The 26,221-nt window shown below is 47.3% G+C and overlaps 1 protein-coding gene across 2 annotated transcripts in view; it reads left to right on the forward strand.

Annotated features, from left to right (window-relative positions):
• Window positions 1–694: 694 nt before the first annotated feature.
• PCNX2 (pecanex 2) overlaps window positions 695–26,221 on the forward strand; it is a 197,055-nt gene continuing 171,528 nt past the window's right edge. For both annotated transcript variants that reach the window (XM_053667311.1, XM_053667312.1), the window contains exons 1-4: window positions 695–893; window positions 24,294–24,499; window positions 25,311–25,440; window positions 26,049–26,085. In XM_053667311.1, coding sequence (XP_053523286.1) covers window positions 741–893; window positions 24,294–24,499; window positions 25,311–25,440; window positions 26,049–26,085 — 526 coding nt within the window. In that variant the 5' untranslated portion in view covers window positions 695–740. The remainder of the gene's footprint in view (window positions 894–24,293; window positions 24,500–25,310; window positions 25,441–26,048; window positions 26,086–26,221) is intronic.

Consider the following 26,221-nt stretch of genomic DNA (forward strand, 5'->3'; position numbering starts at 1 on the left):
CTAGAAAATACACAAAAAGGCAAATAGCTTAACCGAGCTCCCTGCAATTCTTCCAGGAAAGAGATTATCTTTTTTTACCTGCCACGTTGCAAAACAGAGGGAGAAGGTCAGGAAGGAAAAAGGTGGGTGCCAAAGGTGCAGGTAGAACTGAGCCGAGAAGCGTGTCTGGGGCGAGTGGTACGTCAAGGAGGATGACGCAGTGCAACGCTCAGCGGAAGAAATTACATTGAGTGACCTGTGACAGGATCTGAGTTACATAAACATTTTGGTGCAGGCAGTGAAAAAGGAAAAGGCAAAAGAGCATACTCTACTCTACGTCTTATGCATGAGAAAATCTTTGATTTTTAAGCTTTTCATGGCCCCTGATGGAAGGGTTGGGCAAAAACAAGAGAGGCTGGAGGGTCGCACAAAACCTTACCCCCAGCTAGGGCTGTGCCGAGGGACTGGGCGGGCACTGGGCGGGGCCTCTGGCGCATCCTCTGAGTAGCCGCCGCGGGGCACCATGGGAAAATCCTTCCTCCCTCGGACATGGCGCTCACCTCCCCAGCAGCCGGTTGCGGGGCCGCGGTGTGCGGGTCTCGGCAGAAAGGCGGCTCGCGCTTCAGTAGTGGGGCGGAGGGAGGTGGAGGGGACGGCGGCGGCGGGGGCGAGATCCGGTGGCCCAGGTGTTAGAGCTGCGCGCGCCGGGGGCCTGGGCAGCTGCAGGCAGCGAGGAGTGCCGACCCTGGGGGGCAGCCGGCATGGTGTCCCAGGTGCTGCAGCTGCTCCGGCAGGGCGTGTGGGCCGCGCTCACCGGGGGCTGGTACCACGACCCAGAGCACAGCAAGTTCACCAACAGCTTCCATCTCTACCTGTGGCTGTTTCTGCTGCTGCTGCCCCTGGCCCTGCACCTGGTGAGTGGGAGGCTCTGAGCCCGGAGCTCTGGGTAGACAGGAAGGAGGGAAGATGGGAAGAAAGCCACAGAAGCCTTCGAGGCTGCGTCCTGATGGAAAGGATTTATTCTTAGGAGGTGGGATGGGGAAGGTCCCCAGGAATTTGGGAGAGAGAAAGTGCAGACTCCAGGACTCACTGTCAGGACAAGAATTAGGACTTGTGGGGTCTGGGACTCATTAAGATTTGATGCTGACAGGAGGAGGCTTCTAGGATGAGTCAGACTCTGCTTGTCGGGGAGTGTTGAGCCTGTTTTGTAGATGGACAGTTTTAGGCCTCTTGGCTGGTTAGCATACGATAAGATTTGGCATAAGACGTTGTTTGTGCACAGTAGCCAAAAGGCAAAATGAAATGTTAAAACCTGTTTCAGTCTTTGATTTTTCCTGCACTCTCCTTGTCTATTTTGCTTTGAGAAGGCAGGTTCAGTGATCAGTTTCTCAACTTGCCATTTCCACACCCTTACGTCAATAAATCTGTAGAAAGATATAATGATGGGTCAGTCTAATGTGGTTTATGCTGGACAAAGTGTTGCAGCACCTAGTTGGGGCTTGACAGTTTATAAGGTCACCATAATCGAGTGCCTGCCGAATAACTATATAGATGACCTAAGGTAAATGAAATCACCTAATGGAAGCAATGGGTAACCTTATTTGAAAAGCTGCCCAGGTAAGGTGCTCCATGCCTTATTGAACTTTATGTGCCAAGAATCCTAACTTGAATAGGTCTGTTGAAAGATTTTATTCTGAAAATGCAATTTGACTGTCATCTCCACAGCTAAAATCTTTGATGAGTTTGCATGGCTGAGGGATTCCGAGTTCACCGTTGGAGGGTCTCTGTGATTCGGCACTTGTGTTTCTGGAAGTTCATCCAGAGGGTTGGAATTCTGGCTCTGAAGTCAAGCTTCTCGGTTGAATTTTGGGTCTGCCTCCTGCCAATTCTGCGACCTTGAGGACGTGATTGACCCTATCTGATTTTTCTGTTTCTTACCTGTAAAAGGAGAAAATACTACCAGATGTAGTGTTATTTGGGGGCTTAACTGGGGTACCGCACGTAAGGCCATCATCTCTCTGTCCCACTTGGCCTGGGATTGTACTCAGATCTGGTTCAAATTTCTGTTTTTCTCCTTTTAGCTGTTTGACCTGATAATTGACCTATCAGAACCTTAGCTTTTTTTTTGTCCTTAATATAAATGTGAGAATGGCGATTTCACAGGAAAAATACATGAAGTTTCCCACAAAAGGCACTTAATACGGGGGGCTGGTCCCTGGCGGCTCTTTAGTAAGTTTCGGTTTCTTCTTCTTGCCCTTGTCCATCGATTCTCCTTGGCCCGTGGGTCCCAGTGTTTTCTCCCTGCCCGGAGGGCAGCGCAGCCAAGTGAGCAGGGGCTGAGGAGCACAAGGCTGGATTCCAGCTCCGTGCTTCTACCTACTAGCTGTGTGATCTTGAGTGAGCTTGCCGGCTTGTACAGCAGGGTTAGTGGTACCTCTGAGGCAGAGCTCACAGGAGGACTGAAGGAATTAAAGCACTTCTCACAGTACCGGGTGCATCGTGACAGCTCAGTGTGAGCTGGCCTTCCCCCCCTCTTTTCTTTACCATCGTTCACTTGCCAAAGTCCACTCCTTAAAGCCCAGTGCCGTGGCTGCCTCTGTCTAGGGTCCCTAATCCCAGTCAGCCAGAAAGAAGATAACTCTTCTTCTTGCTCTTCTCTCTAGCCCTTATGGTATTCTGGACTGATTGTCCGTGCTACCGAACATTTTGAAATCCGCCTTATACTTACTTGTTAGAACATGTATTCACCTCTACTCCTGGATCACAGGCTTTTTGAGGACATGAATTTTGACTTGGTTGATTATCTTGCTTTTTCCTGTGCCCTTCATTTGGTGAATGCTGATGTCATCTGTAATGAACTGGTGGGAATAAAATCAACCCGCGTCTCTTTCTATTCCCACCAGCATTAGACTGCCTACTTCACTGTGTATTTCTAGCATTTCCTGCTAACAACAGCAACATGTGCTTCGTTTCCAGTCTCCCTCCTCTGCCAACCCATGCTACTATTCATGTTTCTACTGACTTCTCCTGCACATATGGACTCATTTTTGCATAGTTACTGTGAAGATTTGCTGTATGGGCATGATCAGAACCCTTAACTTCCACCTAGTTATGCTTTATGAGTAGCTTGATTTCTGCCTTATTAAAGGGAAAATCGTTCTTAGTTAAATTCTTCTTTAATGATATTTTTAAAATTTGGGTGAAATCTCAAGAGTTTAGAAAGTAGAAAACTGATACCTTAAATAAATAGTTTTATTTCTATGTTGGATTTTTGGATCAAAACAGCTACACCAAAATTTCATAACTTTATGCCAGTGTACTTCTTAACTATTATAGAATAATTTTAAGTGAATGCATTTATTGTTATTCTGCTTTTAAATATGTAGTCTGTCTTATTTTTTAAAATGCAGGTTATGTTTTTCTTGCTTTGGTCATCTGGTCTCTGAAAGTGATCTTAGGAATAAAAGACCCTATTCCTCCAACTGAGGCTCTGTTCTTTAGGGGTTTTTTTGTAAATTTTTTAAAATTTTATTGATTTTACAGAGAGAGAGGAAAAGAGAAAGAGAAACAGAGAGAGAGAGAGAGAAACATCAATTTGTTGTTCCATTTACTTATGCATTCATTGGTTGCTTCTTTTATGTGCCCTGACTGGGGATCAAACCTGCAAAATTGGCATTTCAGGACAGTGCCCTAACCAGCTGAGCTACCCAGCCAGGTCTTTGTTCTCTAGGTCTTGATACTTAAATACAGGGTCTGACAGAAGTAACGCCTGCTTGAGTATGGTTGGTAGGGTAATTATATGTGTGTAATAATTTATCATTTTAATTTGAACATTTCACCTAAAATGTCATATGCTGTGCTTGAGTGTGATATTTTTATGTTACAGAATTACATGCTTATTATTTTGTAATAAAAATTTTTGCAATAAAAGGGGGCATTATTATATTCTTCTCCACTTCAGTGCTGGCTGTGAATTTAACATCTTTTTTTTTTTAAGAAAGACTTTTTTTTTAAGATTTTTTATTTATTTATCTTTAGAGGGGGGGGGAAGGAGAGAGGGAGAGAAACATCAATGTATGGTTGCCTTTCATGCATCCCCTGCTGGGAACTGGCCTGCTGGGAACCGGCCTGCAACCCCGGTATGTGCCCTGACTGGGAATCGAACCGCAATTGTCTGGTTCGCAGGCCCGCGCTCAGTCCACTGAGCTACACCAGCCAGGGCTTAACATCTTTTTTAGTTTGCTCAATTTATAAGAACTGGGTTCAAAAAAGATACCCAGATGCTCACTCACAACAGGGGCTTACTCGAAGTTCTGTTATTTTCGGGAGCCCGGAACGATCATGGTTTTGCACAATTTTAGCTTAAACATGTTCAATTAAGACACATTCAATAGGAAAATTCCACTTTTTAATTTAATGGGCACTTTGACTATGTACATTAAAGTTGTATTATTAATTCTTTATAAGCCCTAGAGTTTACTTAGTTTTAGCTGATATTGTGAAAAGTTATTTATTAGCATTTGTAAACTATATGTTTCTGAGAAATGCTCAAAAATACATAATCCAAAAACATTAAGCCAATCTGGATAATTCAGAAAGAATTTTACTTCGATATATCATTGACCTCATCTCCTCTTGGACAGACTGTAAGGCCCATTGGTCAGACACAGTTAAGCTTCTGTTTGTTACACGAGTTCTCACACCTGCTCATCCGGGATAACTAACAGATACGTTCCTGTCGAGCTTCAAAACAGGACCAGCCTGGCCATGACTCTGACCCTGAGGGGGTTCTGATGGCATCAGCGCATGTTTATTGATCCTGTGACCTTGTGTAAGTCACACCCCTTCTTCAGTTTGATCGCCTGCAAAATAGGAATAATGGGTTTCATTTAATAGATTTAGCAACTGAGACCCAGAGAGAGCTCTTGCTCACGGCCGTCTAGAGAATAGGAGGAAAATTCAGAATTGTAGCCCAGGTCCCGTGGTGTCCAAGTCTGCTTTTCCACTGCACTGTGTGGCCCGACCTGGTACGTGCGCGCACACTTGAACTCCCGCAAAGAGTGGAGTCACATCAAGTGGAATCTGATTATCCTGATGGCAGCAGGGTCACCCCAAGTGGACGACAAGGTGAGTCCTCTACTCACCCCGTAGAAGAAAAAACTGGGGCAAAACCTTCACATTCTCTGAGACCCCATGCAGGGCAACATTCTATATGCTATTCACACAGAAGGCCCATCTTTTGCTTTATGGTGGTTGCTTTATATTTCCTTTCCTTTTTTCTTTTAGCCAGACTTGCTCTGTTTCCAACTTTCCTTTATAGCTTAGCATGAGAGACTGTCTTTGTCATCAACCACTTCCTGTCCAACTGCTGTAATCATAACGAAGCAGAAGCACCTGTCACATGCTGGCGTGGCACTAGACATCTAGTTAGCGCTTTATGTATACTAGCTGGTACTGTTACCCCAAGCAGGACTCTTCTGTTATGGAGTCACTCCCCATTTGGGTCCCTGACTGGATTTCCTTGGGTTTTGTTTTTTTTTCCTCATCCTTCCTTCTGGCCTTCCCCAAAAAGGTACTCTTTCCTGGCTCAGGATTTGGGGACTGGACTTCAGCCATCAATCTGACCCCTCAGTTGGAGGCCTGTGAGGCGGGTTCTAGCTGCACAGCCTTGCCTAGCAGGCCTGGCCGGTCCACGTGGTTGTCGTTACTTTGTTGAACTGTTGGGCCTGTTGCCCTTCCTCCAAGGTCACAAGAAAGGCTTGTTCTGCTGTGGAGTGATGTGCTGCTGCATGCTTTCCTTCTCTGAACTTGTTTGCTGGCCCTTCCACCTCTGGGGGCCTTGTTTGTTCTCACACCCAGACGCACAGTCCTGTGAACTTTCTCCATAATTCACCAGAATGCCTGAACTTCCTCTAGCCTCACCTTCCTGCTGCCCTTACCTGCCGAAACAGAGTGGGGGCCGTGGTGAAGGGGCTGCAGCTCCGGGATGTTTACAGGCATGCTCCGTGGCCCCAGGCCTCCCAGAGGTGCAGACCGGGCCTTCTGCACTGCACTGGTGCTGTGCCTGGCAGACGGCACAAGCCCAGGGCTCAGGGAGAGCTTTGCCCTCCCTGTGTGAGCACTTTCCGGGGTGTTCTCCATCCCCAGGCACGCTGGGGCCTTCGTCTTCAGTCTTTGCAGGGTAATACCTTGTGTCTTGAGTGCGTGTGGTTGCCCTTCTGCAAAATTCCTCCTGTGCATCTTTGATCTCCTACCACTTGGACACGTGGACGTCTGAGGGCAGGTGGTGCTTTTGTGGCAAAAGATACAGCACCGGCCTTGTCCTGGAATGCTGCCTCTGGGGCGCCCTCCGAAAATAGAGCTTTAAAAACTTTTTTCTTTGTGCTCCAGTATTGCGAGCTCATGACTAATGTATGTCTCCTGAGCACTCTCCATTTGCAGTGTCTCAGGCTGTAATGCTCGTGGTGGTGTTTCTGTGTGTGGAAGTTGGTTCCTACCCGGTATTATCATCTTCTGACTTTAAGAATTTGGTCTCTCAGATGATTACTTTTAAATATTGCCCAGTCTTATTTCCATTTAACTTGCACTAAGTCTCTTTCCTCTATCCTGTGCAAGAAAAAGAGGACTAGTTTGTAACGGTTCTGATTCTTTTCTGATGGATTTCCCCCTTTAACTTACTATCATTTGCTGGGATAGGTAGTAATAGTAGCCAGCTCTCACTGGCACATGTACCAGACACGGTTGTTGGCACCCTGCATGAACTAGATCATGTCATTGTCACATCAACCAGACGCGCCCGGTCACAGTCCCCATGTCGTTGATGGATGTGTCCCAGAAAGGTTGGTGAACATGCTGAAGGACACGTGTCTAGTCATGACCTGACCAGGACCCGGGGCACATGGAGCATTGGAGCCCTTGCCCCAAACCACAGCACCTGGAACATGGGTGCTTTCAAGAGAGACAAAAACCGAAACTGGGAGAGAGCGAGAGTGACACAAGGAACCCCCCGCACTGTCCCCAGTACCTCACTCCTCGGAAGGCAGCCACCACGCAGTGTCTCGGGTGTTCTCCCGTGATATTTTATATTCACCAGACGTCTGATGTCAGGGGTCCTGGCTTTGAGGACAGAGCAGCATCCTCGTCAGCCAGCCTTTTCACTGTGCCTGGAAGAGGAGCTGTTTCTTACCCTTAGAAGGAGACGTGTACAAGCACGTGACTTCGGGTCCCGGTGACACCCATCCCTCCGTTGCTCTGAGAAAAACCACAGACTTTATTTGGACTTCACGATGCCCAGTCCCATGAAATAACCCAGGCATCATCTCTGCAGACAGGTGACTCAGGATGCACAGACTTTTCTCATTGTGTCCTCCCTCACACAGTGGCTCCTGTGTCCATGCCTCTGGCCTTGAGGAACGGGAGAGTGCTGTGCTGCCTGGCCCGGTGGAAGGCCCGCTCTGGGCTCCTGAAGTATGGCGAGTATTCCCATTGGACTCTCTCCACTGAGGTCCTTGGGCACGTCCTTTGGAGACTCCGCTCTCCCAGCCCGTGCTGTCCCACCTGCAGTTTCCTGGCCTCGGGCCTCGGTGTGTCTGTCCCATCTGGTCCTTCCACAGCTCCTGCAACGTGGTGTCCACTCCAGCGTTCCGCTGTGTCACCTCTGCCCCAGCAGCCCCTTCGGACGCTATCTGAAGCAGACTCCTGCGGACTCTCACACACACAGCCGCGTGGGCACCCTGTGCCTCTGGGAGCGCCAGCCGCACTCAGTGTTGCAGCGTCTCCCGGGTCCCTGCATCGGGGCAGCTGGCCCGCGCTCTCGTCTTTTACCTGTTTCGGGAAGGAGTCGGACAAAGCAGCCTCCTGCATTTTCAGTGTGCTCCCCACCCCCGCGTGAACTGTAGGGCACTCGTGTTGTGGTGGTTGGGTTTTTTAAAGATTTTATTTATTTATTTTAGAGAGAGGGGAAGGTAGGGAGAAAGAGAGGGAGAGAGACATCGATTGGTTGCCTCTTGCTCATGTCCCAATCTGGGATGTGCCCTGACCAGGAATCGAACTGCCAACCTTCGGCTTTGAGGGGTGACACCCAGCCGATGGGCCACAAGAGCCAGGGCCATGTTAAGTGTTTCCCCCCGCCCCCAGAAGCCTTTTTTTTGCGACCCTTGGAGGGCAGCGAGACACAGGACTCACCAAAAATCAATGGTCCCTCCAGAAATCTTCACAGAGATCCCTTCATTCTGAATGCATTTCATCTTCATTTTCTGTGAGGGGGCTCAGAGTCATCCAATCACTTTTATACCCCGTAGAAGTTGCTGGAGGTGTTTGTTCCAGGAGTTGCTTGGGATGTCATATCTCTCCCGTCTGGCTCTTTGGTCCTCACTTCCAGCTGAGTATTTTGTCACGTACACGTACAGTCATTGATGTGTGCATATCTTTGTTTTTCTAGTCCAGAAATGTCTTGGACCTTTTATGTCCCTCGTATGAGTAAAGGGTAACTTATTGGAACCATCCTCTATGAAGGATACTAAGGTTTTCAGATGACTTTTGCACTGAGCTAGTTTGTGCTGATGTAACAGTTGAGCTCAGGATCCCTTTTGCTGTATCAGGCTTATTATTCGGTCATATTATATGTCCAACACAGTCAGTGGGGGTTGGGCATGGCCAGCAGGGGCTCCTGATGGTGGTAGGCATCATAGAACCTCTGCTTTGGGGTGGCTAGGGCTCTGCTCCCCATCATCCTGACCCAGAACCTTGTCTGCTCATTGCCAGGTTCAAGGGTGGAGGAGAGAGTGAAAGTCATGGCTAGCTCTTCAGCTACTGACGTGAACTGGTAAATAGCTCTTGAGTCAGACCTCCTTTTCAGGGCCAGCTGCAGGGTCACACCTAACTCCAAAGGGACAGTGCAGTCCTCCATGTGCCCGGGAGAGACTGGGTGTACTTGTTGGACAGCACTTATGTCCACGACAGCAGACTCAGTGCCCGGCATTCTGCAGGAAATCAGGGAGACAGCGGGCAAAAGACAGTGGTGTCTCTCCTTATGAAGATAGCTGATAAGGATAAACAACATAAACAACACAACGATAATTGTTGTCATGGGAAGTACAAGGTGCTGAGTTGGAGAGAGGGGAGATCCCCTCCTGGCTTTGGAAATAACTTCTCCTCTGAGACGTGATGCATAAATGACTAGTAGCCAGGAAGAGATGGGTAGGCCATGAGGAGTTTGGGCTGAGTTCTCAGTATAGTGAGACACACGGATGGGTCTTTTGTTTGTCAAATGTGGAGCAGGATATTACTTTTTTATCCCTTCAATTGTTTTTGACAGATTTCTAGTCTACAAAAAAGGTGCAGAAATATCACAATGAACACCATATGCCCTTCCCTTAGACTCAGCAGTTAGATTCAGCATTTCCTCACATTTCCCATGTTGCTTCATCACTGCACATATTTATACTTTTTATATTTTGCTGCATTTCAGAATAAGTTGCAGACATCAAGGCGCTTTTCCCTTCAGCAGATATCTCCTAAGGAGAAGGGCGCTCTGCCACGTAATTATCACACACACAACGAGCGGCCACCAGCCGAGTGCTGCTGTCTGACGTGCATTAGGGTCCCGTCCAGGTTTCCCCGTCATCCAAATGACGTGCTGCAGGGCTCAGGCTTTTTGCTCCCGTTTGTGGATCAGAGATTCCGTCAAGGACCATGCATTGCTTTTAGTTGTCATCTCTTAGTTGTCCTTTTTTCTAGAACAAGTTTATCAAGCTTTTGTTCCCTTTCGTGGCATTGAAACTTGGTTTCAGACTGTTCCTTAATCTGACTTTTTTAGGTTGTTTCCTTGAGATTAGATGAGTGATTACGCATTTTTGGGCATAAATATTGCCTAAGTAATGTGTCCTTATTGTGTGCCACATCAGAGGCGCATAATGTCATTCCCCCCCATTGTTGGTGCTGTTCAGTTTAGTCATTGGTTCAGGTGATGTCGCCCCGATTTCTCCATCGTAAACGTACCCATCTCCCCTTTGTATTTAATAAACCAGCTGTGAGGAGAACTGGGAGACTCTACACACTATTGTATCCCTCCAAACTTTCAATCAGTGGTTGGAGCATAAATTGCTGATTCTTGCCTAAAATGCTTACTGCAGTGGTGCCTATAGAATGCCAGTTTTCTATTTATTGGTATTCTTCTATAAAGAGAAGTCTTCCTCTCCCCCGCCCCTGTGGTTTTGCTGTGCTTGTTAGTATAGTTTCACAGGTTCGTTTTTAATTAAGTTGATTGGCATGACATTAGTTAATATGACCGTAGAGGTTTCAAGTGTACATTTTTATGATACATGATCTATATGTTGCATTGTGTTTCTACCACCCAAATCATAGTTTCATTTTTTAAAATGTGATGGTTATAACTAATTCCTGTCATCCTTCATCATCTCAAATGATTCAAATTCAGCAAGTGAGACCTCCTCCTGGCAGTTCCTGAGTCCTTTCGAAAGTTCCCCTTCAGGATTTGGTCACTGCCTTGTTTTCTGGCCCAACAACACAGTAATCCAGGCTTACCCTGAACTTTCTGAGCCTCAGCCCGGCCCGGAAAAGTCAGCCATTTCCTGATGGAGCCTGATGCTTGTGGTGGAGAGTGGCATTGGGAAGCCAGGATTTAGGGCAGCGACGGTGCTTTAGGATTGTCTGTGGCTCTGGTCCTTTCAGTGTGCAGACGTGAGAGAGCTTATTCATCTATCCATGCATCCATGCATGCATCCATGCATGCATCCATCCACTCATCCATTCATCCATGCATCCATCCATCCATCCATCCATGCATCCATGCATTTATCCATCCATCCATGCATCCATCCATGCATCCATCCACGTATCCATCCATCCATGCATCCATCACTCATCCATTCATCCGCTCATCTGCTGAGACTTTATTTAAACCCTTTAATCTGATTCAAATCAAAGGATTCTCCTTCTCTTTCATCCACCTCACATTTCTGTTTCCTTTTTCCCACAGTGAAAACTCTGGTTTCCAACAATATTATTTTTAAGAGTCAAATTTTTAAGAGTCTAAAATACACACACAAATTACTACTCTTATACCACTACCAAAACAGAAATTTTTAGGAAAGTTCAAGATTGCTTTAAGTTGTTATTATTATTATCATTGCTATTTTACAATTCTACCAGTAATATGCTGTGAGACTATTGTATCCTAAAGTTACTTGAATGAACTCTTTTTATAAAAAAAATTTCTATTGAGATAGAATTGACATATAACATTTTATTAGTTTCAAGTGAATAATATAATGGTTTGATTTCTGTATGGGATTAATTTTTTATTTTTATTTTTTGATTTGTCTTTGTGTGTTTGTGTTCAATTTGCTATATGGTTAAGTTTATCTGTGGGCGTGTAATTGTAGTTTTTTCCTCCATTCTTGTTGATTTAGTATTTGTTGAGGCATAAAACACTAACATCGTTCAAAACAAATGCCCCCCCCCTCCCACTACATTAGTTTCTCTCCCTCTCTCCTTCCCTTCCCCTCTAAGGATAAATAAAATTTGTAAAAAAAAAAAATTTTTTTTTAAAAACACAGTAAAATGCTATGTTGCTGTACTTTACCAAAAGTGTTCCCTGGCTGCTGCTTGGGAAGCAGATCGGAGAAGGAGCAGGAACCCAAGGGGGAGGGAGAGAGGCTGTTTCAGGAGGCCAGCCAGGGGGTGAGGGTGGCAGTGCAGAGGGAACAATGAGACTGTATTTTGGTGAGATTTGGTGGTGAGTTCATACTGGGGTGGAGGAGTGAGGATGAGGAAGAGGTCAAGAGATGCTGGTGTCTGGCATGGGCAGCAGGTGTCTGGGGCGCCCGTGATGAAGATGGGGAGGGGTGGGAGGGGACAGCTGGTGACCAGGGCTGGGGAAACCCAACACCCAGGTTCAGACAAGTTACTTTGGGCTTTCCTTTGAGGTGTCCATGTTGAGCGCACAGTTGAATATAGGAGTGGGGAGCCAAAAGGAGCAATCAGTCTGAGCTCAGATTCATATTAGAGACATGAATTTGACAGTATTTACCACCAAAGGACTGAGCGATAGCTCCTGGGGGGGATGAGTAGAGAGAGAGGAGAGGGTGGAGCGGCCAGGTCAGGTCAACAAGCCCTGTGCCCAGTCGTGGGACATAGGGGTGCAAAAACAGCAAGGGGTGGCCAGCCGGGCCTGCGTCCGGAGAGAAGAGGTGAGCTTTCAGGAAGTGAGCACCTAGACCCATCAGAGGGTCACGTCATAAGGTGTATACACTTCTGATCTCTGTGTCATATGCCTGAAGCTAACATGCTATTGTATGTCAGCTGTCATTTAAAGATAAAAATATTATTGAAAAGTGTGGGCAACTGTGTCGAGCCCTGCTGAGAAAAGAGAGAATTGTTTGACGTGTTTGTTTTTAGAGACATTGACAAGAACGTTTTAAACAGCATGAGGAGGAGTAGACGCCAGATTGCGGGGTGGGGAGGCACGGTCTCAGAGGTAGTGGGAGGGGAGAAATGAAGGGAGCTGGTAAACGCGGTTCTTTCGTGTAGGGAGCGAAGGGGTGGCACCGTGTCTGTGGCGACATTGGGGGCAGGAGAGGCTTATCTCTTCCCAGCCACGCAGGGCTGGGAGGTGGGGATATCCTTTGGTTTCCTCCTTGGTGCCCCGTGTGGTGCCTTGTACACCATGGGTAATCAGTCACCCTTCTGGTCCCTGTAACCTCACTGGGTAAGGGAAGGCACGGTGGGGAGAGCCGCTGGCCTGCTTCAGTGTGCTCACCACAGCACCGGGGCCAGGGTCACATCCTTCAGAAGGGAACCTGGACGCCCGGTGTTTCTCCCGGTATTGGGTTGCCTGAAAATGAAATTTGCTGCTGTTTCCAGGATACCCTTTGTTTCCTTATTGATGTGGCAATTACGCATTTCCTTGTGTTTTTAAAAATATATTTTATTAATGATGCCATTACAGTTGTTCTATTCCCCCTTCATTCCCCTCCACCCTGCACACCCCTCCCCCACCACTCCCCCCCTTTAGTTTCTGACCACGTGTCTCAAGTTCTTTAGATTCTATATTTCCCATACTGTTCTTACCCTCCCCCCTATCTATTTTCTACCCACCATCTATGCTACTTATTTTCTGTATCTTCTCCCCCCTTCTTCTTCTCCCACTCCCCTGTTGCTAACCCTCCATGTGATCTTCATTTCTATGGTTCTGCTCCTGATCTAGCTGTCCTCTTAGTTTGCTTTTGTTTTAGATGTGGTTGTTAATAACTGTGAGTTTGCTGTCCTTTCACTGTTCATCTTTTTTACCTTCTTTTTCTTAGGTAAGTCCCTTTAACACTTCATATAATAAGGGCTTGGTGATGATGAACTCCTTGAATTGACCTTATCTGAGAAGCACTTTATCTGCCCTTCCATTCTAATTGAAAGCTTTGCTGGGTAGATCAATCTTGGATGTAAGTCTTTGGATTTCATGGCCTGAAATACTTCTTTCCAGCCCCTTCTTGCCTGTAAGGTCTCTTTTGAGAAATCTGCTGACAGTCTGATGGGAACGCCTTTGTAGGTGACTGTCCCCTTATCTCTTGCTGCTTCTAGGATTCTCTCCTTCATTTTACTCTTGGCTAATATAATTATGATGTGCCTTGGTGTGTTCCTTCTTGGGTTCAACTTCTTTGGGATTCTCTGAGCTTCCTGGATTTCCTGGAAGTCTATTTCCTTTGCCAGATTGGGGAAGTTCTCCTTTATTATTTGTTCAAATAAGGTTTCCACTCGTGGCTGTTCCTCTTCCCCTTCTGGTACCCCTATAATTCGGATGTTGGAACATTTAAAGATGTCCTGGAGGTTCCTAGGCCTCTCCTCATTCTTTTGAATTCTTGTTTCTTCATCCTTTTCTGTTTGGTCATTTTTTTCCTCCTTCTGGTCCACTCCTTTGATCTGAGTTCCAGTTTCCTTTCCATTACTATTGGTTTCCTGTGTATTTCCCTTCATTTCAATTAGTTTAGCTTCCATATGTTCCTCTAATTTGTGACTAAAATCAACCAGTTCTGTGAGCATTCTGATCACCAGTGTTTTGAACTGTGCATCGGAAAGTTTGGCTATTTCTTCATTGCTTAAATTTATCAGCTCTGGGGCTCTGAGTTGTTCTTGAGCCATGTTTTGATCTGTTTTGCCTGTTTCGTATGAGGAGCAGAGCCTTGGTTGTTCACCAGGGCGGGGCCACCCAGGTCGCTGGTTTGTGACGCTGTAGGTGGGGGCGGAGTCAGAGAGGGACAACAGAGGTTCTCTCCTCCGCTTTGTGCTGCTGGGGCCTGTGCGGTCTGTCTCACCACCGCTAGCTCCTTCACCGGTTTATGTGTGCTCGACTGTGTGACTGCAGTCAGCCCTCAGTGGGTCCGCCCGCTTCTGCACACCTGGGATCCACCCACAGCTGCTGGCGCACTTGGGTAGCGCACCCGGGTCAGTCCAGTGGATCTTTCCTGCCCGACTTTGCTCTGCTGCTGGCTCTGCCCCTCTTACCGGTTTGGCTGAAGGGTTCATTGTTGTCAAACCTTTATATAGTTCAATTTTCTGTGGTTTGGCTGCGTTTTTGTTGCTAAAACTTTGTTGTTTTTAAACTTGGTTGTGTGAGAAGGCGAAGTGCTTCCACCTACGCCTCCATCTTGGCGGAAGTCTTCCTTGTGGTTTTTATACAATTTTTTTTTGTTAGTATGGGAAACTTGGACTTAAAAAATAGATTATTGGATCAAACCAAAATGATTTGACTTCATTTATAGATACTGATTGATCTTAAGTATAGAAAACAAACATTAAAATTTTGGACTGTAAGTGACCTTAAGAATTTTCTATATTGGATTGTGTGCGTATTTTATTTCCTTTCTCTAAATCTTTACCATCTCAAAAAAAAAAAATCAAGAGAACTAATGCTTCCTACCTTCCTCATCTTTTGGTAACTTAGTCTTGCTTTCAAGACTACAATTAGATAATAAACAGGGATGGATGAAAAACCTGAATATAAGAAACATCACTGAAGCAAATATTTTGCAAGACAACTATTTTTTGGCTTACTTATTAATTATTTTAAATTATGTATTAACAGTTCTGTCTGTGCAAGTAATAAAAACATTTGCTGCATCTTAAAATACCATGTCTGAATTTATTATTCTGTGATATTGATGAATGACGTGTAGATGACGATGATAATGATGACGATGATGATGATGATAAGAAGTAACACCGTTTGGGTGCTTATTATGTATCGGAAAATGTATTAATAAAAAATTAACAATTCTTTAGGAACTATACCATTTCATGGAGGAAACAGATTTATGAAGGCTAAATAACTTTAGCAAAATTGTTAAATTGAGAAAATCTTAAAACATACAGACCTATATTACAACTTCATGAATGTTTTTTATTCCCCAATATTTTGAGCAGCTGTTTGCTGGACACCAGGTGGGGTGTGGAGAATATAGCACAGAATAAGGCAAACCTGGCTTCTGTCCTCACAGAAATTACCTTCTTTACATGGTTCATATGACTAATTAAGAATCAATAAGAAAAATATAAGCACCTTGAAAAGTGACATAAAAATGCTATTGGTTCAGAGATAAAAATACATATGTACATGTACTATAAGAATCATGTGATTATTTTACTAGCAGCTCAAGAAGTGCATATTAAAGGAATGGGGTTTTGGCATATCTAGGTGGCCAAGCCTTAATTAAAAGATAACACCAACTCACTTTAAATATACAGCCATTGTCAAAGATTCAGTGGGATAGAAGGTGGTCATTGGAGCACTATTTGCTGTAGCAGAAGACAAACAGAAGCTCATTAAGAGGGAACTGGTTGAATGAATTCTGGTTCATCCAACCAGTGGAGTGTTATGCAGTTGTGAAAAAGGAGCCAAGAAAATAGACTGCAATACAGTGACTTCCAGGATCTATTGTTAAGTAAAAAAGAAAGCCAAAGCTGTGTATGTACAAACAAAGGAGATAAATCCAAAGCAAATATCCAGTTGCTTATGTCTTCAAGAAAATACAAACAGAGACAAATAAAAAGTACTACAAAGTAGAAGGAAGGAAAGAAATGGGAGAAGACAACAGAGCGGGAAACAAGGAATGAACCTTATTTGACAGTTTGGTGGCATGTTCAAACAAAAACTGTCACACACAGTTTCCAGGCCTCCTGGGTCACCACCTAAAGACCGAAGGACCACAAAGAAATCTGAAGTTGCGTTCGGTTGTCTTCATGTGATGATTCTGAGGTTGCACATGTGAGTGCATAGAAGAAACATGTGCCCCGGCCGCCGTGAACGACGCTGCTGTGTGTGGCTGCACCAACACCCCTCCAACCCAGGCTCTCAGTTCTCTAGGATTCAAGTGCAGCCACTAGACCATATTGTGGTTCTATGTTTAATTGGGGGGGGGGGGAACTGCCACCCTGTTTTCCATAAATAGTAACTTTTTAAAATAAAAATCATGGCAACTCCCCATATGGTGTCTCCTCCCACACAGTCGTCCTATGATTATTCATTCAATTATTCATTCCTCCCAATAACCCTGCTGTCCCTGGTGCTGACGGTCCCAGACGGTCCTCTGAGAAGTGCCTTTGGTGTTGCTAATGCCAGCACAGGAGAGCAGAGGCAACCACGGACATCTGGTCGTACCACTTGTGACAGTTTTTAAAGAGATTTTTGTGGGAAATCACAGTTCATGCTGTGCATGGGCACTCACGTGGGTGAGTTCACTGAAGTCCATGGAACTCGGCAGAGTAGGCTGACCCCCTTCTGGTCTCCTCTTGGCCAGTTGCACCCCCATGTCCGACCTCCATCCGCACCAGGGGGCTTGTAAAATGCAGCCACCAGTGTCTCGCTTCCGTGCTTACACAACATTTTGTGCTCTTTCTTCACGGTCAAGATTAAACTCCCACGCCCCTAGTGGATGAGACCCCCTCCCTTGGCGCCGCGTCCTGCACTCCCGACGACCCCTGCCCCCCGTGTTCCATCCTGGAGTGTCCGCACTTGCTGCAGGGACCTGTGCTTTCATGGCCGCGCCTCCCGCCCTGGGATATTTTCCTGGGCCCCTTGCCCCATCCCTCAGTCTGAGTCAGGGGCACCTGAGCTTACCGGAATTATCACAGTTGCTGCTCCATCTTGTAATTGTCTACTCATCTCTCTTGACTTTGAACTCTGTGTGTGGGGACTGTGTTTTTTACCTCTTTGTTTGGTAAAAAGTAGTCACATACACACTTACAGGCTCAGCAGTGGTTTTTAGTTGGGGGGGAGGTCAAGCCTGTACCTCCTCTGGGGACGTTTGGCAGTCTCTGGAGATACTTGGTTGTCACGCTGGAAGGGGTGCTTGTGTGTGGAGGTCAGGGACGCAACTAAACATCCCACGGTGCACAGCAGTGCAATCTCCACAACAGGGACTTACCCAGTCTGAGATATCAGTAGTGCAGAGGGTGAGAAGCTCTAGGCTAAAGGATGAGAGGTGCCCATGACGTGACGTCAGTGGCTGACGCCCATGACTCCAGTGCCCTCTGCTGCAGCGCAGTCACACCTACTCCTGTGTATTGTAGTTAACGGGGAACAGTCGTTCTGGATTTGGGGGGGGGGCATTGGCAATTTTTGCAGCTTTTTGGTTCCCCTCAAAGAGTTTATCACAGTGAGATTTAAATTGAATGCCACAATAGCATTTAAAGAGTGGGGGCCAGAGATACTACAGGTCTTGTGCAGTGAGAAGTCGTTGCACCTCCAGTGCCAGTGGAACTTCTGTTGAGCAACGCCGAGTGGGGAGGACCGGAAACCCGCTGCACGACCCTGGCAGGGTTGGCGCCTGGCAGAATCGAACTGAAGGCACATAGGTGCCGCTGGTGGAAGAACAGAGGGAGTCTGAGACACACGGACACGTGGTTTCTGATGGAAAGCAGGCAGGGCAAGAGGAGGGAGGCAGACTCTGCGAGGGGACAGGGAGATGGCATAGGGCTTCTTCGAGACCCACCTGCCTGCTGAGGACCCTGTCGCGGCCCACGAGCCCCACCCTTCCTGACTCAGCACTGCAGCTTCCGCTTGTTGGGGAAGCAACATGGGTAAAAAAAAGTTCATGAATTCAATGCAGAGTATTGCTTAAAAATAAGAAATGCAACATTACAATTTATTACATTTAAATTTTGAGACATGTTTGGCCTTTGATGGCACTAAACATTTTCTGTGACATTTGGTTTTAAGGGCATTATAAAACATAAAGAATCATGGAACTTTGTGGTGATGAACTCAGACTCTAGCAGTAAGATAGGGCTTTGTCAAGGCAAAAGTACTTCTAAAGTTTCTTATGAAAAACGAATGTGTAACTTTAGGTTTATACATATATCAGACCTGGCACTGACAGGTAGAGTTTACGTTCTGTACCATTCACATTACTGAATTCTCACTTTTCATTGTAAACAGCACGTAGTCCTACCAGGAAGCATGTGACGCGGACATTCAGACTCAGTATCACGCAGATTGATGATCGAGCTTGTTGCATGGAGGTTGAGTCACTCTGCCTTTCACAGCTGATCAATTCCTTCCGTTCATCTCATTATCAATTAAAAATGTAAAGGAAATGACAACTCATCATGACCATCTGAAATTGAAAATACAGCAGGAACCCAGATTTCTTGATTGTACTAAGTGTTCATTGACTGAGTGTCCACTCAATATTCTTTATGAGGGGAGAAGGGGGCTGGATAAATGCAGGTGCTGGCTTTCTCGACAGTGTTCAGAGCATTTGGGCCAGCAGAGGTTCTCCGAGTAGTGACCTGCCTCTAGTCCACCTCTCCAGCCTTTGGCTACTTTGCCGTCTCATTCCTGATCCAGACATTTCCTGCCACGTCTTTCTCCGGTCCTTGCACCTTTGTGTGCAAGGGGCTGTGTTTTGTGAACCAGTCAGATTTCTGGGTCACGCTAGCCTGGTCATTTTCATGCATGTTCGCAACACTGGCCTGTTCTAAAGGGCACCGCGCTGCAGGCTCCCTGCCACATTGCAGTCGGTTCCGTTTAGTCCGCCTGCGTTCTTGCACGGCTGCCCGTGTGAGCTTTCTCACTATTTCCCTCCAGAAGTTCTTGGACGATATTCCCGGGACTCAGACTGCTGCCTGAGCCCATTCCTGTTCTCAGGAGGTAGTCAGAAGTTCTACGTTATCTGAGAAAATACTAAGTCTGCTTACTTCAAAAGGAAATCCATGAAGTATGTCATGAACTATTTATTCAAGATCTGAAAACCTCACGGTGCTTTCACGAGTATAAATGTGGAGAAGTGGTTGGACTTCGTTACCTTGTGGTCTGGTTTTTGGTGTATGGACTTGTTCCCGGTCCCCCGAGGAATTTTATTTTCCTTAGGTAGGAGCCAAGAGTTGCTCTCACGTGAAGCCGTTGGGGTGCCTACCTTCACTGGGTTCAGCACTTCCTGTGGAAAGCACGAATGGAGGGTGGATGGCTGGGCAGACAAGGTTCGTCTCTCCCAATCGGACAAAATGCGTGGACAGAGTGGGGTCTCTCTTTCTCTGGGCAGACAGAACAACCCAGAGGCGCAGTGTGTACTCTGCCCTTCTGGGAAAACCTAGAATCTTCTGACAGCCACAGAACCGTCAGGCTAGGAGGTTCCACAGCCCGTGTCTGCCGCGGACGACCTCACACCGCACCAAGCAGCTCCTGTGGGGCGGAGGGGGTGTGCTGGTGGGCGGCCGGACGCTCTTAGCACTTCTGGGGGCCACATAAATGTCAGAGGCGGCGCAACCGCTCTGTCTGGCAGGCGAGTGCCTCACTGATTAGGTCTCATGTCTGGAGTAGAGACATTTTCCTAACCACTTGAAGCTTAACCTTTAAGCAGGAAAACTCAATTTACTTCAGCCACATTGGTGAAGGAGGTTTACATTTCCTTAACTTTTCTAACAGTGCACTGAATAGCACTGAATAAATAGTACTTCGTGTTTCCAGGGGCACTGTATGGCTTTGTGTGGATGTCCTCACAGGTGACCAAGGCTTGGTTGGGTCTCAGAAAATGTCCACACAGGTAATTTGCTTTTTTGTAGGTTTTTTTCCCTTTTCCAACACTATTTAAGCTGTCACTTGTCGTGTCTTACTATATTATTACACTTCTATTTATTCCTCGTCCCCCTTCTAATTGATGCTGTGGGCTAGGAAACCATTTATTAAGCTTATTATGTGCCACATGAGTGAATTACACCTCGATCAAGAGCACAAAGCTTGCAGCTCCTTGGTCCGGCCTGGCTCCTGAGAGAGAAGCAGAGGTTTTCAGAGGCTCACCGTCCAGCCAAGAGCATAAACTGGTGCAGAGACTTGATGGCCCAACTCATGGCACCTCCTTTTTCTGAGCCACGTGAGGGAGACAGGGCGTCAGAAGGTGGGGTTCAAATACCACCTTCACTGCAAATGGAGCTGTAATTTGGGAATGCAGGCGGGTGGACTTCCTAGTTGTGGACCGAGTTCTAGAGACTCACCCTCTTGGTCGGGCACAGTGGGGAAAGCCTTCAGCTTCCCTGACTTGGGCCCTGACTCTGGACGCCTTGCAGCTTGGAGATGCTGCCCAGATCCACAGCTCCAGGGTCTAGCCCAGCCCCCGACAAAGACGGGGAGGCATGAGGAAGACGTGCTCATTTCCTGGGCCTCCAAGCACCATCAGAAATCCATGAGTGAGGAGTGAGTCAGAGGCGCAGAGAGGCCCCGCGTGTAGAGGGAATGGCCTCGCTCCCGGAAGCCCAGGCGCAGGGTAGAAACGTTTCCTTCCAACGACGATGTGTTTCGACCGCCCAGAGACCATAGGAAACTTCTCTTCTGAGTCAGTGTTTCCCATCGGGTCACTGAAGTGGGTGGACAGGTAACTTCCAGGTGAGAGGAGAGGCGTGTACTTGCCAGCTCTGAGGCCTGACCCACTTCATGCTTCAGCTTCTTCACTGTCCAAGTGAAAAGAATCATTGCCAGGAGTCTTTAATTCACACTAGTGTATGAAGGCCGACTGGGGAAGCGTCTGTAGGAAATCCACACCAGGAAAGGCAGAAGCCCCAGGAGAGTCCTCCTCCAGGTCCGCACTCAGAAACCCTCTGAAGGGGCTCCTTCTGCCCGGACCACCAGCATTACTTGTGGCTGGTCCACACTCAGCCGGACCGTTGATCTCTCCGGACTACTCAGGAGCTGAAAAGTCAGAGCCCGTCAGCCCGAAGCTGAAAACCTGAGTGGTGTAAAACGGTGCCGCCACTAGGGAAACCAGTGGGGTGGCTCCTCACACACTAAACAGAACTACCCGAGGGTCCAGCAGTTCCACGACACACTATGTACCCGCAAACCGAAAGCGGGGTCTTGAAGAGATCTCTGCACACTCGTATTCGTGGCAGCATTATTGACAACAATGAAAGGGTGGGAGCGACCCAAATGCCCACTGACAGATGAGTGGGTAAACAAAATGAGGGCCATACATACGGTGCGATGTTATTCCATGTTACAAAAGAAGGGAGTTCTGACACATGCTACACCATGGGGCAGCCTTGGCGACCTCACATGAAGGGGAGTAGTCCAGTCGCAAAAGGACAAATGGTGCGCGGTTCTCACTTATATGAGGCGTCGGATTCATAGGCACAGACCGGGGAAGGGCGGGTGCCAGGGGCTGGGGCAGCGGGCCGTTTCAGTTTGGGAAGGGCGCAAACTTCTGCAGATGGGTGGTGGCCAGGGCTGCAAAACCACGTGGATGCATCTAATGCCACTGAGCTGGACGCTTAGAAATAGTGAAGATGGTAAAGTTCACATGCTGCCTATTTTGCCACAGTAAGAAGGTGAGAACAGAATGGAGGCTGAGAGAGCCGGAGCTACGAGCTTCAAGGAGCCAGAGGGGCCCCTGGCAAGGACACTGAGGGGCCCGCGTGCCCACATGGACCGGCACTTCCAAATGGCGCCAAATCCCCAGAAATACAGTTTTGTGAGAAATACAAATGACTGTATCTGCAATTGCTGAGTTGGTAACAGCATGTTGCATGTCATGACATTTAGTTCAAAAAGTTTGGTCAAATGAGTTGTTATACTAGGAGTTATCTTAATAATGGGCCAGGGGACAAGGTATAGTTTTTCTTTGGCCAAGGGTATAATTTTGAAAAATATTACCTTCTGTTGTTAATTAGAATGTGTTAAAATTATAAGTTCATAGAAACAAGGAAAAGTTATGGTTTTTCTTAGAACAAGGAAACCTCTGTTCAAAATCTGAGTATACCTTGTATGGGCAAGAGGCGGGGGAATCTGTGACATAAATTAAAAACAAATTTAAAACTACTCATCTGTGATACATTCCTCCCTAAACTCTCCTCCTCCTCCTGCATTCACACCGACAGAGAGAACGCCCTACAAGCTGGAGGTCTGTTGACTGGGAAGAATGACGTGAACCTAAAATGGCCTTGAAAGTGATCTTGAAATGCAGCGTTGGAGGAGCCCTGGGCAGGGCTCACTCTCAAGGCCAGGGGAGGGATTACAGGGAAGCTGCTAGGTTCAGCCTGGAGGGTCTGTGGGAGGCGGAAATTTGCAAAAGAATCCTGAGAGCAGGGACTTGGGGGAAGAATAATGTGGCATGCACGAGTAGCTCTTTCTCTGGAAATTTTCAGTAAAATCTGTCTCTCACTGTGGCCTGGTAAGGTGTGTGGGCTTTTGGGGACGTGACGAAGTGTCCAGTCCACCGTCACAGGGGAAACGCAAAGGTCTTACTTCTTACTGTGGCAAGTCAACGTTTCCCCAGGTGATCCCCCCAGTATCCAGACAGAGTATTTTCTCTCTCACCCTTCTCCCTGACACTCTCCTCCTGACGTCTCAGGTTTCCTTTTTCTAACTCACCTTTAATCTAATTTACACGGAAGCCCCCCAGGGAAATGGGATGCCCGTATGAATTAGGGTGAACAGTGGGAATTGCCCCGCGGGCAAGACCCTGAAACTCAGTGGTTTAATGAACCAGAGGGTAATTTTCACTGATGAAGCACGTCTATCTCAGATTTGTTCCAGGCACTCAGGCACCCAAGCACCCAGGCTGAAGGGAGCTCTCTCACCTCCTAGAGGGAGCGTCAGCAAAACATGGGCCCTGAGATTACCAACTACAGAGAGGAGGGGCATGGGCTCAGAACAGTCTAGGGTTGGAAGTGACACTGGCCGCTTCTGCTCCTAGATCTATTGGCCAAAGTAGTCACATGACCCCAGCCAGAATGCAAGGGAGGCTGGGAAATGTAGGAAAGCGTGTGGAATGTTTGGTGAGTGCTAACCTTCTCTGATACTGCCACTGATTGGAGTACTGTGAAGCCCCAGTTTCGTTATAATTCCAGCAACTCTTGAATATAATTTTTAAAAGATGTTATTTGTTTTTAGAGAGAGGGGGGAAGGGACAGAGAAAGAGAGGGAGAGAAATGTCAATGTGTGGTTACCTCTCACGTGCCCGCTACTGGGGACCTGGCCTACAACCCAGGCATATGCCCTGACTGGGACTCGAACTGGTGATACTTTGGTTTGCAGGCCAGCACTTAATCCACTGAGCTACACCAGCCAGGGCTGAATATAATTTTTATATGACAGTGTGCTAATCTATCTCACGGACATTTGCACTGGAGGGTGTGTTTCCCCAGTTTGCAAACCATTTACCTGAATAAAATTTCTCCAGACCAGGACTCCTGCACTGGGCTGGTGGCAGTGGCCTCTTATCGACAAATCCTGGACCTTTGTCACTGATGCAAATATTCCTCCTCCTTTTAGAAGCAGCCCACCCTCATTCGGCCCCTTGCCTGCATCCCACCGCTCTAGTAATCTGCGGCCTGATGGTGTTAACCCAACAGGAGACCCGAGAGAGAAGGAAGGGAATGCTACACTTTCTCCTTCCACCTTTCCCGTCCTCCCCAAGGCTTTTGTGTTTTGGTGAAGGAAACAGCATCTTAACGGCCTTTCTTTGGCCCTTAAGGCCAGATGCCCAGAGTAGGCTGTGGACGCAAGCTCGCAGAGATGGGGAAGCTCAGTGTAATATACCCGTTGTCTGTGGGGTCCCTGCCCGCCAATCAAATGCTGGTCATTGATGCAACTAGTACCAGAATCTGAGAAACAAGAAAGAAAGACTTCCAAAAAAAGACAAAAAGGTAGCAGTTCTTTCTTCTCGGGTACGGTGAGCAGGAAGAGCTATAAAACTGATCATTTGAAACGTTGCCTTATGTAGGCAAGATAAATCATCCGAAAATGCTTTCAGATTGAAAACAAAGATAATCCTGTGAGCAAATGAAGTTTTCCTTTCTTCTCTCTGCTTTAGGCTTTTCCTCCAAACGCCATCACTGTATTTTTTTACTGCAGTTCAGTGACTATATTCTTCACAGTAATCAAAGTGGTCAGCTACCGCCTCCACCTGATGTTTGACAAAGGAGAAGTAATTCAGCAGAGGCCCCCCAGGAAGGCAGAGAGGCTGAGCGAAAGCAAAGAGGCCCACAGCGAACACACACCTCATCACAAAACCCCAAGGTAACGTCTCTCGAATGCGTTAGCACGTCATTTACCTGTTTTCATTTTGGTTACAGTACCTTTTCTCACCTCTCTGTCATTTATGAAAATGGGTCGGTACTGGAAGACACAGACCCGTGCATTTTTCCTGTCCCCATACACATGCGCAAAATTGGTGCTGGTAAGGAAGCTGGTTTAAGTGGCTCCGACAGGTCCTTGAACGGAGCTCTGGGATTTGTCTGCGTTCAGCTTAGCCAGCAAAATGTTCTGCTTCCGTGTTTTTGTCTTGTTCTGTCAGTGCGCAGCCCGTGACAGAGTTCTTTCTAAAAGAGTATTTATGTCTGTCCATGTAAAAGTAATACATGGCGTAGAACTAGATACTAAGAGCAATTCTTGAGTAAACGTTACTGCCTCTATTCTCGCCCTTATTTCTGATGTTTGCTTAACACGTCTTATTTTAAAGTGGTGTTTATTTTTTTAAAGATTTTTATTTATTTCTCTTTAGAGGGGAAGGGAAGGAGAGAGGGAGAGAAACATCAATGTGTGGTTGCCTCTCATGCGTCCCCTGCGGGGAACTGGCCTGCCAACCAGGCATGTACCCTGACTGGGAATCGAACCGCGATCCTCTGGTTTGCAGGCCTGTGCTCAGTCCCAATGAGCCATACCAGCCAGAGCCTAAAGTGATGTTTATTACTCTGTCTCCAAAACATAGTTTGTATACAATGATTGTGAGGACATGGAACCTAGGGGAAAGATCGTTTGGGGGCTAATACCGAAGGTCATTGTTCTCATTGCTGACATCGCTGCCCTTGTGTTTCTCCTGCTGGATTAGCAATCACAGGCAGATCAGCCATGGCGGCGGCAGCAAGAAGGACGAGGCCAGCCGGCTCTGCTCCACGCCTCCCCTGCGCTGTGGCTCCCGAGGGCGGAGCGCCAGTTCTCCCCGCGCTTCCAGGCCACTGGTTTGTGCGGGGCCTCCCGCCCCTCTTCCTCCTGTTGCGGGGCTGTGGACCCACCTTGGATGGGGGTGTGCGTGGCATACTCGCTGTCCACACTGGCCCCTGGGCTGGCAGGACCTCATGGCGCTCCAGAAGGAAGTGGCCGGGGTGGGCTCACATCTTCAGATAGGTGCCCACCTGCCTGGCCTGCCACTGTGGCCGGAGAACCCGTTCTGGACCTCCACCCCTCCTCCTTCCCCCGGGGTCACCTCCACTTCTCCACATCAAACCACCCCTGTCTCCTGAAAAGGCAAAAAGTCACCTTTTCTCCAGGTTCATTTCATTGGGCTTTCGTCATGACAGTGTAAAGTATCCCATTCTTCCTTCCCCTTTTTAGTTGCTTAATGACTGAACTCCCCTTTGTCACAGTGCAGGGTCTGAGTTGGTATCTCCACTTCCTGCTGATTTGGGGACCCATCTTTGTCCCCCATGTTACCAGAAGCTTGAGCAGAGTGGAGAAGGTCAGGTCTCTTCCCCAGGGGTCGTTCAGCGAGCGAGGCAGGGGCCGCCGACTGCCTGCAGAGGGGCATCGAGCTGAGTCAGGTGCTGACGTGTGCTCTTCCATTATTCAGGAGCTGCCCGCCCAGGAGACAGCGGAAGATCTGAAAGGTACAGTGCTCGTCGTCATCAGTTAATATTTTATCACAGCATATCCCTCAGTGAGGAGGAAAATAAGTTTGTAAAACGAAGTCGTAGTGAAATCACTGAAAATAAGAACTATACCTAAGATTGCATATAGTTTCAT

Source organism: Artibeus jamaicensis, unplaced genomic scaffold, assembly GCF_021234435.1.
Source record: "Artibeus jamaicensis isolate MK-2021 breed Jamaican fruit bat unplaced genomic scaffold, CSHL_Jam_final contig_467, whole genome shotgun sequence".
Lineage (NCBI taxonomy): Eukaryota > Metazoa > Chordata > Mammalia > Chiroptera > Phyllostomidae > Artibeus > Artibeus jamaicensis.